The sequence below is a fragment of the Aulonocara stuartgranti genome (assembly GCF_965226115.1).
Source record: "Aulonocara stuartgranti genome assembly, chromosome: 12".
NCBI lineage: Eukaryota > Metazoa > Chordata > Actinopteri > Cichliformes > Cichlidae > Aulonocara > Aulonocara stuartgranti.
In genome coordinates, this window is record NC_138948.1 from 16,869,794 (window position 1) to 16,884,553 (window position 14,760).

At 39.6% G+C, this 14,760-nt stretch overlaps 1 protein-coding gene across 2 annotated transcripts; it reads right to left on the reverse strand.

Moving 5' to 3' along the window:
* Nucleotides 1-845: 845 nt before the first annotated feature.
* On the reverse strand, nucleotides 846-14,741 carry hnrnpk (heterogeneous nuclear ribonucleoprotein K). 2 transcript variants are annotated; one of them, XM_082554572.1, is made up of 17 exons: nucleotides 14,654-14,741; nucleotides 13,745-13,818; nucleotides 13,471-13,534; nucleotides 13,024-13,121; nucleotides 12,643-12,699; nucleotides 11,588-11,631; nucleotides 9,956-10,028; nucleotides 9,414-9,527; nucleotides 9,100-9,228; nucleotides 8,465-8,793; nucleotides 6,740-6,787; nucleotides 5,416-5,455; nucleotides 4,279-4,294; nucleotides 3,822-3,854; nucleotides 3,647-3,714; nucleotides 2,990-3,159; nucleotides 846-1,732 (listed from the first exon to the last, which is right to left on the reverse strand). In XM_082554572.1, exons 3-17 carry the CDS (start codon nucleotides 13,526-13,528, stop codon nucleotides 1,702-1,704), a joined length of 1,308 nt encoding a protein of 435 aa, XP_082410698.1. In that variant the 5' UTR covers nucleotides 13,529-13,534; nucleotides 13,745-13,818; nucleotides 14,654-14,741; the 3' UTR covers nucleotides 846-1,701. The 2 variants fall into 2 exon arrangements, with proteins under 2 accessions (XP_082410698.1, XP_082410697.1); XM_082554571.1 differs by having other exon boundaries at nucleotides 13,471-13,624; nucleotides 14,654-14,740.
* Between the last annotated feature and the right edge of the window lie 19 nt (nucleotides 14,742-14,760).

Sequence of the window (14,760 nt, forward strand, 5' to 3'; positions counted from 1 at the left end):
AAATGTGTTTATCATCAGCAGGTGCGAGCACCTCTACAAAAGCACAAGTTATAGTAGTGTATTTGTCTGGAGCATTCTGGTGTGCGTTAACAAATTGCCAAAGAAGAAAGACATCAGCAATGATCTTAGAGAAGCAACTGATGCTTCTCTAAGATCAGTCTGACAAGGGTTAAAAGGTCATTTCCAAACATTATAGTTACCCATATTCCCAGGAATACAAGTTCCTGTGAAATGCTCAGATGCTCAAAAAACCCCAAGAGATACATCTCAGACATTACAGTCCTCCATCAGTGTTGACGTTCATGACAACACAATTAGGAAAAGACTGAACAAATATGACTTGTTTGGAACGGTTGCTAGGTTTGAAGAAAGCCTCTTCTCTCTAAAAACATGACAGCGTGGTTTCTGTTTGCAAAGTTTTATCTGAAAAAACCACATCCAACACTTCTGGAGCACCGTCCAAGAGAACTGTGTATAAACGAATACACAGAAATCTCAATAAAATGAACCCAATGTGTAAGGAAGATTGGGCCAAAATTCCTCCACATCATCATCAGACTGACAGTTGTACAGAAAATGGTTCTACAGAAGCACAGGGTCTACAATTTGAATGTTTTGTTAAATAATGAGTGTGATATGTCATGTTGTTCATCTGAGGTTGCACTCACATACTCACTCTTCAATCACATGCCTGCAGTATTGTTGGGTCTTTATCATACAATATAAAGTGCCTTTAAGCAACTGTTGTTGTTTGGCAGTATATTAATAAAACAGCATTTAACTAAAAACACTTAGAAACTGATATAGACCAGAAATGTGAATTAATAAAAAACAGAAGTTCAAGATTTAGTAAAAAGTGGCATCATCTTTATTCATCTTGTAATTTGAAAATGGGGAGTCTACAGCATGGGCACATGGAGAGCAGGAAACTGCAGGGACAATGAGGTTCAATATCCTTTTTCCCCCCCCTCTTCTCCTTCCAACGTTCTAATAAAATGCCAACAAATTTCTAGCTACATTTTTCCCCATTTGTGAGGAAAAAAAAAAAATCAAAAAAAAATCAAAGATTTCAGCTGTTTCATCAGACAACTGCTATATTCACACAAATCCCAACATAAACATCCCAAAAATCCAGTCTGAAAGGGTTAAGTCCCCCACAGCTCTCGAAAATAAAATAAAAAGAATAAGCTTACGTTCTGCATGTTGCACAGAGTGGTAATGTAGTACAACTGGGTGCGAAGGAACCAATATAGACTACAGAAAGCACACCAAACCCACACACGCTGACATGTGCTTACATGTACGCACAAAAGATAGATTTCCACCAAGTCACAAACACACACGCGTCATTAAAAAACAAAAAACAAAACAAAAACAAAAACACAAAGCCATCCAAAAAATAAAGGTTATGTTTATTTCTGTGAAAAGTCTGAAGGATAATTTGTTATCTGTGTTAGAAAAAAGCAAGTGTGTATCTGATAAACTAATGGATTACACTCTTAAAAATGCAGAACATCTACATTTTCTCTTATGCACAGGAATGTTGGACATTTATTTCATTAAAAAATACAAAAATAAGATTAAGAAAAAACCAAAAGACACCCACAATCCAGAATAGTCTGAAGGTGATGTGCTGGGAAGGGCAGAAAGGTTGAGGAAGGAGGGGCAATCTCATTCTTCTTCACTTTGAGCCTCCTTGGTCTACAGCAAATGACCAGAGTACTGCTTCACACTGAAATAAAAAGAGTGAGAAAATAAACAACACACACAAAGGGGGGGGGGGGGGGGGGAACGTTGCACATTGCAAGCCAATGGAATTGTAAATATGAGTGGGAGCATGAATGTGGAGTGGAAAGAGACAGCAAATAGGAGAGGCAGAGGAAAGGGAGGATGAAGATGTGACTGAAGTGCCTGAAAGAGAATGAGGAAGACGAGGAAAATAGCAGGGTGTGGTTAGCCCTTGTGTCTAAGCAGGTGCAGCACACTGAAAGGGAGGAAGGAGAGAAAGGAAGAGGGAGGAAGGGTTAGTTAGCATGGCAACACTACCCTACTCAAGAGAAAGGGCGGCAGGTCTACAGCTGTATTAGCATTCGGGCAGTAGCATCAACAAGGAAGTAGTGTGTATTATACGTGCCTACTGGTTGCCAAGGGAGACAGAAGAGGAGGAGCCTGTGCTATTTGGCAGACTGTGATTTGTTGTCGGTTGCTCTAACTAAAAACAACAAAATCACTAGTCTTCCACACAGCAGCAGCCAGGGGAAGAATCAATCCACTCCCTGCTTCACAGTGAAACGGCTCTGATGGCAAACGGACTGTTTTCTTTTTTCTGCTTTTTTTTTTTTCATAATAATTTAACAATCATATTTCAGGGGACAGATGTGACAGTCAACGAAATATGCCTATCACATCAACCCTTAAAACAAAAACAAAACAAAAATAAACATGTTACGTGATATGTACAACAGCTGTTAAAGCTTGTCTGTTCCGTCACAGCCATTTCATGTAAGAGGAAGGTTTGTACTAGTTGCACGTTGCATGGGAAGAAAGGAAGGGGGTTAGTGAAGAAAAGACAGCAGGCAACAGAATTTCAGAAACCCAACGAAAAGTGGACTAACAGAATGTAATTTCAATATAACATATTTACAACCTCAACCAAACCTTTCCCCTATTAATGTGAGGTTCAATGAATTGAGGGAAAGTTAATCTTTCACACATGAGCAGCTCTTCTCAGCATAAGTAAACAAGAATGCACTTTCTGAGAGGGTTGCATTATACTTTTAATGATGCAACCCTCACTCATGAGAGGTCAGTTGACCACTGAACAGTTTGACTGAGGTTTTCTAAAAGTTCAAAACTAACATTACAAGTTACTGAGCCTTATAAACACAACTTGAAGATATAACTACCACCAGCATGCTAGACCAAGAATTTCTAAATCGAAAACAGGATAAAAGTCACTGGAATATACCGAGCCCATGTCAGGACTTGCCTGTTCTGTAGGAGGTATTGGGCATTCTGGATCTGATCCTGGGTGCCAGAAATGGTAATGATTCGGTCCTCAGAACCTTCCAGAGGTTCATCAATCTTGATGGAGGCCCCAGACTCATGGCGGATCTGTTTGATCCGCTGGCCTCCCTTACCAATGATAGAGCCAGCCAACTGTACCGAGTAAAAAAAAAAAAAGAAAGAAAAAAAAAGAGGGGTGGTGAACAGGGGGCGGGCAAAATGTTAAATTATTTTAGGTTCTGTGACTAAAGGTGCGTGTAGGTTGACAAATCCAAATTGGAGACACAAAACACAGAAAAGCTTTACTCAGGAAAAAAAAAAAAAAAATCAATGAAAATACATCTTGAAATTATTTTAGGTAGTGGTTAGTTCTTTAATAAAACCAATAAATGGACCTTAAATGACTTGTCTACTGTGGATATTCTGTTGGCAAATTTTAGCTGCTGCACACCTAACAGCAACTCTCACACACACAAAAAATTAAATGCCACTTAAATGTCATAATGATAATGACAGAGTGCAGATAACATGCTTGGATTGCAATGTACAGTTCCAATCTTTATAATATGGGGCACAGTAGACAAATAAAACAGATCTTCCTTAGGTGTAAGTTTACAGTTCTATATTGTCATTCACTCACATCTTTAGGGATCGTCACTTGTGTGGTAATGACAGGGCCACCCATGTCGTTATAGGAGCCACGACCACCTGATGGCAAGAAGAAGAGGAAAGGTAAGAAAAGGGGGAAGAAAAAAGAAAGAAAGAAAAAAGCAATCTTTTCTAATCACGTTGACTGATGAAGTGTAGAGGCTCACCTGACTGGTAGCTATCCCATGAGGAACTGTTATCTGAGCAGAAGAGGAAACAAAAAGAACACTCAGTGATCACCACCAAGACAGGCCAACAGTTGTTCAAATGACCCCCCTTGATACTAAACTTAAACCCATAAGTGGGTACATATGGCAAAGAAATCAAGAAATGTGTTAAATCATATTTAAATCTCTACCTAATCCTTAACATTTGCTGGAAACATGTTTAAAATCAAATGTCATTGCAAACAAATTTCTTTAAAATTCACAATACAGATTTAAATTAATATCCCAAATTCATTAGCTGCAATATCCTTTTAGCCCATTTATATTTGTAACATATGAGAAAATTATTGTCACCACACTAAATTATTAAGAATTCTCCAACCTGTACTGTTGATTAAGACGTTAACAGCATTGTAACCACATCCTCGTCACGCAATACAGGATGTTTAGCACTTACCATATCCTCCGCCACTCTGTAAGAAACACACAGAAACACAGACCGGTTACATACAGCACAATGAAGTCCTTTCATCTTTACATCCCACAGATCGCACGCAAAAATGCACGGATGCTGAAGCTGCAGCATCCATGGAGTAGACTAAACTAAAAGCCACCCAGTATTTCATCCATAATACAGACTCCTCCTCCTTCTCTCCCTCCATCCCCCCTCCCCATCTCTCCTTGCATCTCCATCAGCCCCCATTTTCAGCTGCTATTCAGCTGCTGCTGTCACCAGGGCAACAAGCAATTCAAATAGCTGTTGCTGAGCAACGGCAGGCAGTATCCTGCCAGCTCTCAGAGAGGGAGAGGGAGAATGAGGGAGAGAGACCTTCCAGTCTGTCAACAAAGCATTATTAGTGCTTAGCAACCAACCACGGCCACCCCCTACCTCCCTACCCTTCCAACATCCTCCCTCACTTTACAGGAAAAACAGGCTGGCCGTGAAAAGTACACAGTAAGAGGGTAATTATAGCTGATTATTATGGGGTGTCTCCGGCTGTGGTGATTACGGTCATTTGGTGGGATGGTTTACACCATGCAAAAGCTAGCTTGGATCCATGGCTCATTTGAGTGTATGCACATTCATTTGCACGAGTGACGACGTAATGTCAACTAGAATTACCACCTTGTTATTTTATCCTTCCGCCAACCAATCAAATTTCAATTTACATCCTGCCCAGCCCTGCCCTTCTGTATGTAAAGTTATCACTTAACCATTTAATACTCTTTGGCATTTATGATCAGTTCCATGGTTACACACTTACACAATATATAATGAACTGTTTCAAACTATTTTTGATCTTTGGCCGCCAAAATGAAACCAGTTCATACTCTAGTTCAAACAAACTTGTGCCAAATTTTAAGAAATTCGCCTCAGACAGACGTACAGAAAGAAAACCTAGAAAAAAATCCCTCTGGTTATGGCAGTTGATCACATGCTGACTTGATAAACCATTATTGTCATGACAGGATAATGGGACAATCACAGCATATTGTGTGGCGACAGGACCAACAAGTATGCTAGGTTGTGGACGCTGGCACCCAATGAGATGCTAGTACCAGAGCCGCATGCATTTAGCAAAGGGTCACTAACCATGCTATCGCTGTAGCGATCCGGTCTGCCTCTTCTGTCACTGGTGATGGAAGGGAGGGGTGGGCAGAAACACAGAGAGAGGGAGATGTGGGTTGGGGTGGAAAGAAATAGAAAAAGCTTAGAAAAATGCTTGACAACATTCCAAAGAAAATTTCTGGTCCAGGTCAAACTGCACACACACGCTGAGCAAGATTACAGTATAAACACATTTCCTCTCAGCCATCTTCCCACACAGTAACAGGAACAGCTCTGACAGTGTTATGGTGAGAGGAGTGACAGGTGGTGGTGATGATGATCAGAGCCAAGGGCTGCTGAATTTCCCCCCCCTACACGACTGAGCTAAAATAAAGAAGACTGAAGAAACACATTTGGATGTACTTTGTACTTTTTCTTTTCTTAAGAACATACATGCACAGATGTTAATGTTGTGATAAAAGTCTCATCATAACTTAATATCATGTAGTGCTTTTGCTACACTCTTTCCCCACGTTTTGTTAATAATAAAAAAGTCTTAGAGATATCATCAACAAGGCTACTGTCAGGGTATCATAATAGCTTTGTTCTTGTTTTGTCATCGCAGAGCTTACATTTTAGAATTTTTAATAGCCCCGCCCATAGTTTGACACCCAACATAATTTGCTTGAATTGGTTTACTTCAGGTTGGATTTAAGAGTCCAAAATGAAGCAAAATTATACATCTCTATATATTAAAAATATTTTTAAATCAAAAGCTGGCATTGAAAGCATACCTCTTAGCAGGGGCTGTAAGTGACAAGCATCACATCAGCACATGACCCTCACACACCACCACAAAATAACTATCTAATGAGTAGCACAATGAATGTGTTACCATCACAAGAAAGAGCTTGTCATACAGTGTTGCTCTACTGTCCTACAAAGCACTCCAAATAGATGGGCTGAACATGTGAATGAAGGTTAGGGTACTAAAAAAAACAAACTGTAGTATTTAGTAGTTAGCAATACAAAAGAAGAGTAAATCTTTTAGTTTCTCAAAAATGAGCAGAAAAATGTGTAGAGCAGAGGAAACATGTGGGGATACCTTAACAATTAATTTTCATAAACTCCAGACAAATTGTCCATTTCATTTGTGAATGTAAATTTAGGCTTTCAGCAGCAGCGAATCACTCCAAACACAGACCGATGGGCAAAATCCCACTGGCGTTAACATGAAGTGAATTACAGAACATCTACTTATAATGTGACAAATGCAGGTAATACAAACCAACTGAAAATCAGAATGTCAAAGTATCCCTGTTGAGATTAGTTAGGAGGTTTAGTCAAAGGTTTAGGGGCAGAAACTTACTTTGACCTCTCATCTGAGCCGCGGTACGAGTCATAGTAACGATCATCTCTGTGGGCAAGATGGAGATGGGGGTCGGCAAAAACAAATAAACGCACAAAAAAAAAAAAAAAAAAGATACAAACACACCCAGACAATGATGAGCACATACACTTAATGAAATGATAGCCACTCAATAACATACAGAATACTGGACTTAGTTCGTCTTACACAAGACAACTGGACCAAGTTGACCCTAAACAGAACGCATCTGAATGGAAAGAAGGCACCTGAAGAGATTAAGCTCTGTATATGGACATGTAGGAAAATGAGCAAGTGCTCTTGAATATAGAGTTGCTGTTTTTTTAACCTATCAAACTCAAGAAGCGCTAAACAGGAGTGAAAGGACTCAACTTCGAACTCAAATTTTATATAGAGATTGAAAATGTGACGTCATTCAGGGGTAAAACCGCAAAGGATTCTGGGAACTCGTCGCAAGAGGTACTAGCGCACGCAGGCTTTCAATTGAAATTACATTACACAGCGATAAAAAGAAACACAAAAATGTCAAGAAGCTGTTGTATTATTAACTGCAATAGCCGGTCGCATGACAGCCACGGGAAGCCGACGGGTAAAGAGATCGTTTTTTGTTTTTTTTTTTAAATCGGATTACGTCGTTGAAGAGAAATTGTTTGAGCCATGTTTCCGAAGTAACAAAGAGGCGACAGATGGCCTGGATTGCAGCCATTCAAAGACCAAATATAACGTCCCAGAACACTCCAGCTCACAGGTTAGTCTGCCCCAAGAATTTCCACAAAGGTCAGTGTTTTGTAGTAGTTAATACGTCATTTTCATAACATAATTGGTGATATAGGTTACAAGCAAGTCTGGCGCTGAACAGAAACTGTCGCACTATGCTCCTTTGTTTATTGTATCACTAATTGCCCAGGACGATTACAGCATACAATATTATTGTCACTGCTACATTTCTGTAATGCGAATCAGAAATTATTTCCACTACTATTTAATTATTGTTGAGCTTAAAGTCCTATTAATAAACGGTTAACGAATGTGTATTTATGAAGACGATTTGTGAGACTGGTAAACTTATGATACGTACGATGGTCTTTCGTTCTACACGGTGCATTTCAAGGTCCTGTACCCATCCGTCGGTAAACTGTACCTGGGCTTGTTGCAGTGACCTGAAGTTACTAAACTTCATGAGTGTATGCACTCACTCCAAGAACCGTGTAATTATAAATATGAGCGTGGTGAAAGTTGGGCAGCACACTAATATATTTTGTCCACTCTGTGTGCTCGTAAGGGTCTGACCCTTTCACTCCTTTGATTTTTTCCTCATATCTTTTCTTTGACTTTTCATCAAGTCTGTCTTTGTACGGACCGGCATTGTTCTCCTTCGTTTTGTACATAACTTTTTTGGGGGACAAAGAAAGAAGGTATCGGAACCGGAGAATGAACGTTTTGCGATGCTGCAAATGCTTGCGTTTGATGCATTGCTTTGCCACGAGTATCCAGCATGCAATGCGCGAAAGTCACATGGTCAGTCAATCTCTATAGTCATTAAGCTCTATAGTATTAAGCAAATCAGTGAATGCTTACAAGATGGGCAATGTATTCTTATTATAACAAACTCACTTAAGTGGGAATGCCTTGGGACAAGACTGATTTGTGCACAAGAAAAAGCAAAGCAGGGGAGCAAACTGCATGTTATCTGTGCTCATCTCTTACCCTCTGTGTGGGTGTCCCATTGGCATGTTGCGTCCACGGCTACTCCCTCTACCAACCCTACTCGGATGTGGTGGGGGAGGACCTCGGCGGGGGCTCATTTCATCGTAATCTCGACGTGACGGAGGCATGGGTCCCCTTCCCCCTCTACTTGAAGGCATTCGGTCAAAGCTGCGCTCTCCATGGCTGGACCGGCTACCGCGCATTGGGAAACCTCCCATTGGTCTGCGTCCACCCCCTCTCTCCTCAAACATCATGGTAAAACCACCGTATTCATACGTCTCGTCGTAGAAGTTGGGGTCATAGGGCTGTGTACGGCCCTTTATGGGAGCCTGAAACAGGGAAACAGAACATTCAGGCCTGCCCAGAGCGTCAATTTAATTTACAAGAAAATAGAGGGATCATGCGCAACAATATTATTATTTATGTATTATTTATTATTATATGGTTTAAGTTCTGTGAAATTATCATGGATTTCATATTGAATTAAAACTCCCAACCAAACCTAAGGCAAAAAAAAAAACAACAACAAACAAACAAACAAAAAAAAAGAATTCCCATAGATCAGCAATTTTCAATATATAAATAGCTGCAAAGATAAATACATAAATGAACTACTCCAGAATAGATAACCTTACTTCAGATATGAGCTCCAGCATAGTCTTGATACACTCCACCACTCTCTCCGTTTTACCACCAACCAGAACTACACGGTCTGTCGACTGGGGACAACACTCCTGAAACAGCTTGATGCTGGTCTTTGTGTTCTGGAGACAAATACAGACACACACATGAATGGACAAAGAAAACAGATGCTCATTTAACAAAATCCCAAGGCTGTCCATTTATTAGGGAAAGACAGATGAACAAAAGATGGCATTTAAATCAAGTCTAAGAATAATATAAAATTTACAAACATAACAAAAACAAATCTCCATTTTTTTGAAGATACCTCACGCAGCTCCTTGATCTTGGCTCCCTTCACTCCAATGATAGAACCGGCCAGGCTTTGGTGGATCAGCAGACGGAGCTCACAGTCAAAATCCATCCCATTGTACTGCTGGTACTGCACGGGACATTTAACATATTCAAACCATAATACAAATTTTATACATCGTTACCTCATACACCTGATTGCCAATGGGAACACATGAGCATATTCAACCTGAAATGTAGCTTAAGACTCTTAGAGGGAAAATTCTAATATTTATTCTTTAAAAAACAAAACAAAAAAACCAATTAATGGTAGATAGAGGCACATAGAAACAGTGTTATACATAGTCACATCAGACTGCCGACACATGCAATCAGAAAGCCTTTAAACCAGTGAAGTTTGACCTTAAAAACCACATACTGGCAAACACGCTCACACCTACAACAAGCATATGAAATTTTCAAAGCAACTCACATTTGCAACAACTAGTTTTGCAATAACTTAAAATCAGAGGGGGAAAAATAAATAATTAAATAAAACGGGGGTATAAAAGTGCTCACCTCTTCCAATGTTGGAATAATCTTCAGCAGGATTTCTCCAACAGTTTCAATGTCTGCACTGATGCTCAGGATGCTTCAGAATTCATCCATGCGTAACAATTAGAGGGTGGGGTTGGGGTGCCGGCAAGGCATCCCAGGAGGAAGGGAACAACATTTTAGATTATAGAATTCATACCATCCCCCTTTTTGCCATAGAAAAAACTGTCAAACACCAAATAATGATTCAATGAGACTAACACAGCTAAATTAAATATTTGCGTCCAGTTTTTTTTTGGTTTTCTAAACTTTACATGTTAGGTCAAGGTTGTTTTTTTAACCTCTGTAACTGGCAAAAAGCTGGCACCCAAACAATGCAATGAAAAGGAAAGTCTTTGTCCAGAGAAGGAAAGCAAAGAGACAAAATTAAAAGGACCCAAAGAAAAGTGACTGCATTTGGTGACCACTGAAGAGGGGAGACAAGGGAGGTTTGAGGAGGAACTGGCAGGAATGAGCACCAATGGTGCCAAAGAGAACTCTAAAATCTTAAAGCAGAGTTTGGTGGATGCAAACCACAAACATTTTGACCACAAAGACCCCAAAATGCGCAAAACAGTACGTTTAAAATCGCAGAGGAAAATCAAATAAATAACCCCATCGCTTTTTTTTTTTTTAAATTACACGCAACTTTTTTTTTCTTTTTTTTTTAAATAAATAAATAGTTTGGACAGTCAATTTGTAGTTAAAATGTTGGTGTCCACACCCACCTAGTGACAGTACAATAAACACTAGTTACTGAGGAGGAAAACTTAAGCACAGTTTTTACATGGGAGCAGAATGTTGGCAGTTGAAGAGTAAAAGAGCAGATTACACCATGGTAAATGAAGTCTGCCACCACTCGAGTTTGCTTTGTTTGCTTTTTAAGGGGATGGAGGAAGCAATAAATATAAAACCAAAGAATGCAAAAATGAGCAGGACAGAGATATCCTGTATTTTCAATGGCTTCAGCAGTCAACCAAGTTCAGATAAAGCAGAAGACAGGAAAGGAAAAAAACAAAAAAAAAAAAACAAAAAAAAAACCACAACACTTGAATCTCAGCTTGCCTTTTGCATTTCAGAATGGATGGACTACTGTAGTTTATCAATATAAAAGAAGGGCTTCATAAGGAAGGAATGAGATGATGAAGCAAGTGAGGACATGAAACTAACAAAAATTAAAAATAACACCAGTATATCCACTCTGAAAGGGGGAGGGAAGTGAAAACACGAAAGATAAAGAGGATAGATGATCAACTTAAAAACAAACAAACAAACAAACAAACAAAAGAGGAACCACAAAAACACACGGACATATTGCACAGATTATAGCAAAGATTTAAAAAGATAGTGGCAGAAAAACCCTGACAACACCAGCCTAAGTTTAAATGCTGACGTGACTTTAAAAATGGCATATAAAAGGTTGTTCACATGGCTTTTACTGGATCAACAGGCAGATTTGGACATGAAGGTATTTAGGCATTTTGACTCAGGCTAATATATTGTATGAACAGGTAGTTTAAAAATACAGTGACTGGACAGAGGCAGGATGACTATTCATCTCTTCTTGTTTATTTGACCTGTAGTCAGGCAGTGAGAGGGAGGAGCTTAGGGACATACCGCTCAGGCCCACTGCTGTCTGGGACTGACACACTGGCTTTGTACTGGGCGTGGCATGGGCAGGGGCCAGGGCCATTCGAGCACAGATGTCAATCAAGTAAGGCGCCCATTTAAGGACAGGGCACGATTATGGGCAGGGCCAACCAGGGTGTCAGGTGGGCGGGCGCAGGAGGGGCCATCCAGAACATGGGCAACAGAGGAGGAAGTGGGCAAAAAAGTAAACAGTAAAATAATAAACAAGGGGAGAGGGAAGAGGGAAGAGGAATACATTTTTAATATACAGGCTCTACACTGTTCAAATGTTACTTTAATTTGATTCTCTCAGAGATTGGTTTGTCAAAGAGAGAAAAGGAGGAAAAGTGACATTGGAAAATGGGTAATGGCATATCATTATCATGAAGAGTTCAATGTTGGGGAATAAACCAGAGACAGTGAGAAAAGAGGGGGACAACAAATTGCTGAGGGCTAGAGAAAGTCAATGAAACTCAATGAATTAACAACTGGCCTGTTTGTCTAAACACAAAAAAGAAGGGAAAAAAAAAAGTTAGCTTGAGCAGCAGGTGACCTTACAAACTCAGCACTGTGCTCATAAATTTAAATTAACAGGAGCACCAGTGTTTCCACATCAGCAGTGTGACAATAAATTATCATTGTGAAGAAACAAATGGACATGAAATTGGGCCTTTGTGCCTAGGGATAGTTTAGCTTAGATGATTACATAATGTTTATGTGAGAAGAAAAACAAAACAAAAAACAAAGATAAACACAACCCCAACTGGTTTGTCAGAGGACCTAATGAACAGGAGGCTTAGAAACTTTGCCTTGTTTACATGTAAGAAAATACAAAAGCTAAATATTTAAATATATTTGAATAGCTATTACTGTAAAAAAACAAAAAAAAATTTTAAACAAAAACTGCTGTCCCATAAGAGAGGCTAGTCAGGTTTTAGAGGCCAGTGGAAAGAGAGAAGGAGAGAGATAGAAAAACTATAGAATAAAAAATTAAAATCCTAAACAAAATTAAAATTCAGGCTGCATAGAATAGATGTACTCACGTCTGTACGCAGGGCTTTGATGTTTTTGCCACCCTTCCCAATTACAGCTCCTGCATTCTAAAAACACAAAGAACAGATAAGAAGAGTAAATATTAATTATGGTGCTGCAATTAAAAGACATTACAATTAAATGTGAGGAGAAGTACTTTATGAATATAATGAAGCCTGGAAATTAATTATTCAAAAGGCATAAATGTAATGAGGTGAACAGAAAGAAAACCATGAAAAATACATTTAAAAAACAAAAACAAAAAACAAAATGGTCTGAGTAGGAGACATTGTCAGTCTTACTGAAGGGCTACCCACAAGAATGAGACAAAAATATAAATAATCACATAAGGATTCAACATGAAATGTGAAATGAAAGAGAAGCTGATTTACTTTGCTCTGCAGGAGGATGCGAAGCTCAACCATCTCATCCGAGTTCCTGGAGCGCTTGAATGATTTCTGCTCATCTGCATCCTCAGCGGGGCGCTTACCTGGCAAAAGGAGATAAAAACACAGCATGACAACACTGCGCCAGCGTGCACGTGCACACACACGCTTCAACAAGATAAATTAAACTATTCAGTCGAAAGAGAAAAGTGATTTCAAACTGTTCTCCCATTATAAGCTAAACATATACAAATCTCCCTCTGCACATCTAAGAAAGAAAAGACTTCTTTTAATACACAAACACAATTTTAAACATAGACCAGTGAATATTTAGATCCCTTACTGTAACATAAAAAAGCAATTACTTTAATCTCCAAATACACAGATTTGCCAACCGTGTCCAAAATCTGATGTATTTAAACAACATGCAAAACTTTAAAATAAGGTTTTTACCGTTAGTCTCTGTGTTGCTGAATGAAGCCTCTTCTTGCTGATCAATATCTGTCTCCATCGTCTTCTAACAGAAGAATAGAAGAGCCAAACACCTCGATCAGGGATAGAGATGGTAGCAATTGGGAGGGAGAAGCAGAAAACTGGCCCCTGTGAGCTGAGGTTTTTTGTTATCATTGTAAGAGCAAGAAAAAAAATGAAGAAATTAGACAAATCATCTGAGTAAAGTAGATCGCAGGACTGACATGGAAGAAACTGGCCGATCCCAGAGACTCACCGATATTTATTAGGAGAACAAGGGCGTGTTGAGAGGCGGAACTACCGGAGCAAGAACCAAACAACTCCTGCGACCTGAAAGAGAGGGAGAGGCTAATTTAAAATACTGAAATGATGGCATATAAATAGAGAGCGCGAGAAGACAGTTCGGTAAACACCAATGATGGGTTTAAATTCTTATATTTTATCTGAAGTGACCGATAATCAACTAAGACCACTGTTATCAGAATGAACACCGTTGCTAAATGTTATCAGCTGTAATGTGATCACGCACGGGGTTTGTCTGGCTGAAGAGAGGAGAAACCGCGACAGCTTTATAATCAGGAGTTAAATAGTTAACACTAACATAATGGCAGACCAAAAAATAACTTATTGCTAAAAACAACAAGGCGAGGGTTGTTTTTTTTTTAATATAAGTAATATATACTATATTAACCAATAGCAGCCAAAAGATAGTGAACTGGTGACCAAATCGAAAGTAAGCTGGTCCGGTTAAAGCTAACATAGGGACCGTTGCCTAAGGTGCGGTTAGCCGTCGGCGGAGCTAGCCAGCCCGCAGTGAAACGCTTCGAGTTCTTGCGCTCACATTGGAATTTAAAACTTCCCTACTACTCTGCACCACTTAGCGCTTCAAATGCGAACAGTAACGCGACACGGATCTAACGTGAACGAGTTGCTAAAATATAACCAATCGATCAATACAAAGAGTACACTAAGTCGCGCACGCTAGCAGCTAGCTACTTTCGCCATGTTGCCTTAATTTCGGTTCAGCACAAACGCAGCCAAGCAGAGCGGGTTGCACCAAACAAGCAACACAGTGAGCAAACAAACATTAAAGGCGTAGTTCTCATTATAGTAGCCGTGCAGTTCAACAACAAAAAGCACAAATATATATCTTCAAAACACAAACCTGCAGCAAACACCTCGCTAGTTGCCTCTTCCTTCTCCACCGAACCTGGAAATAAAATGATAAGACGACTCACCGTGTGCTGATTGGCTGAACGGAGAGCGACTCAA

Bases quoted from the DNA above. Each gene is read 5' to 3' on its own strand.
- hnrnpk (XM_082554572.1), bottom strand. From the start codon at position 13,528: ATGGAGACAGATATTGATCAGCAAGAAGAGGCTTCATTCAGCAACACA. The intron at 9,528-9,955 runs GTGAGCACTTTT...TGTCCCGTGCAG, and splicing joins TTATTCCAACATTGGAAGAG to TACCAGCAGTACAATGGGAT. The intron at 8,794-9,099 runs GTAAGGTTATCT...TCCCTGTTTCAG, and splicing joins TGCTGGAGCTCATATCTGAA to GCTCCCATAAAGGGCCGTAC.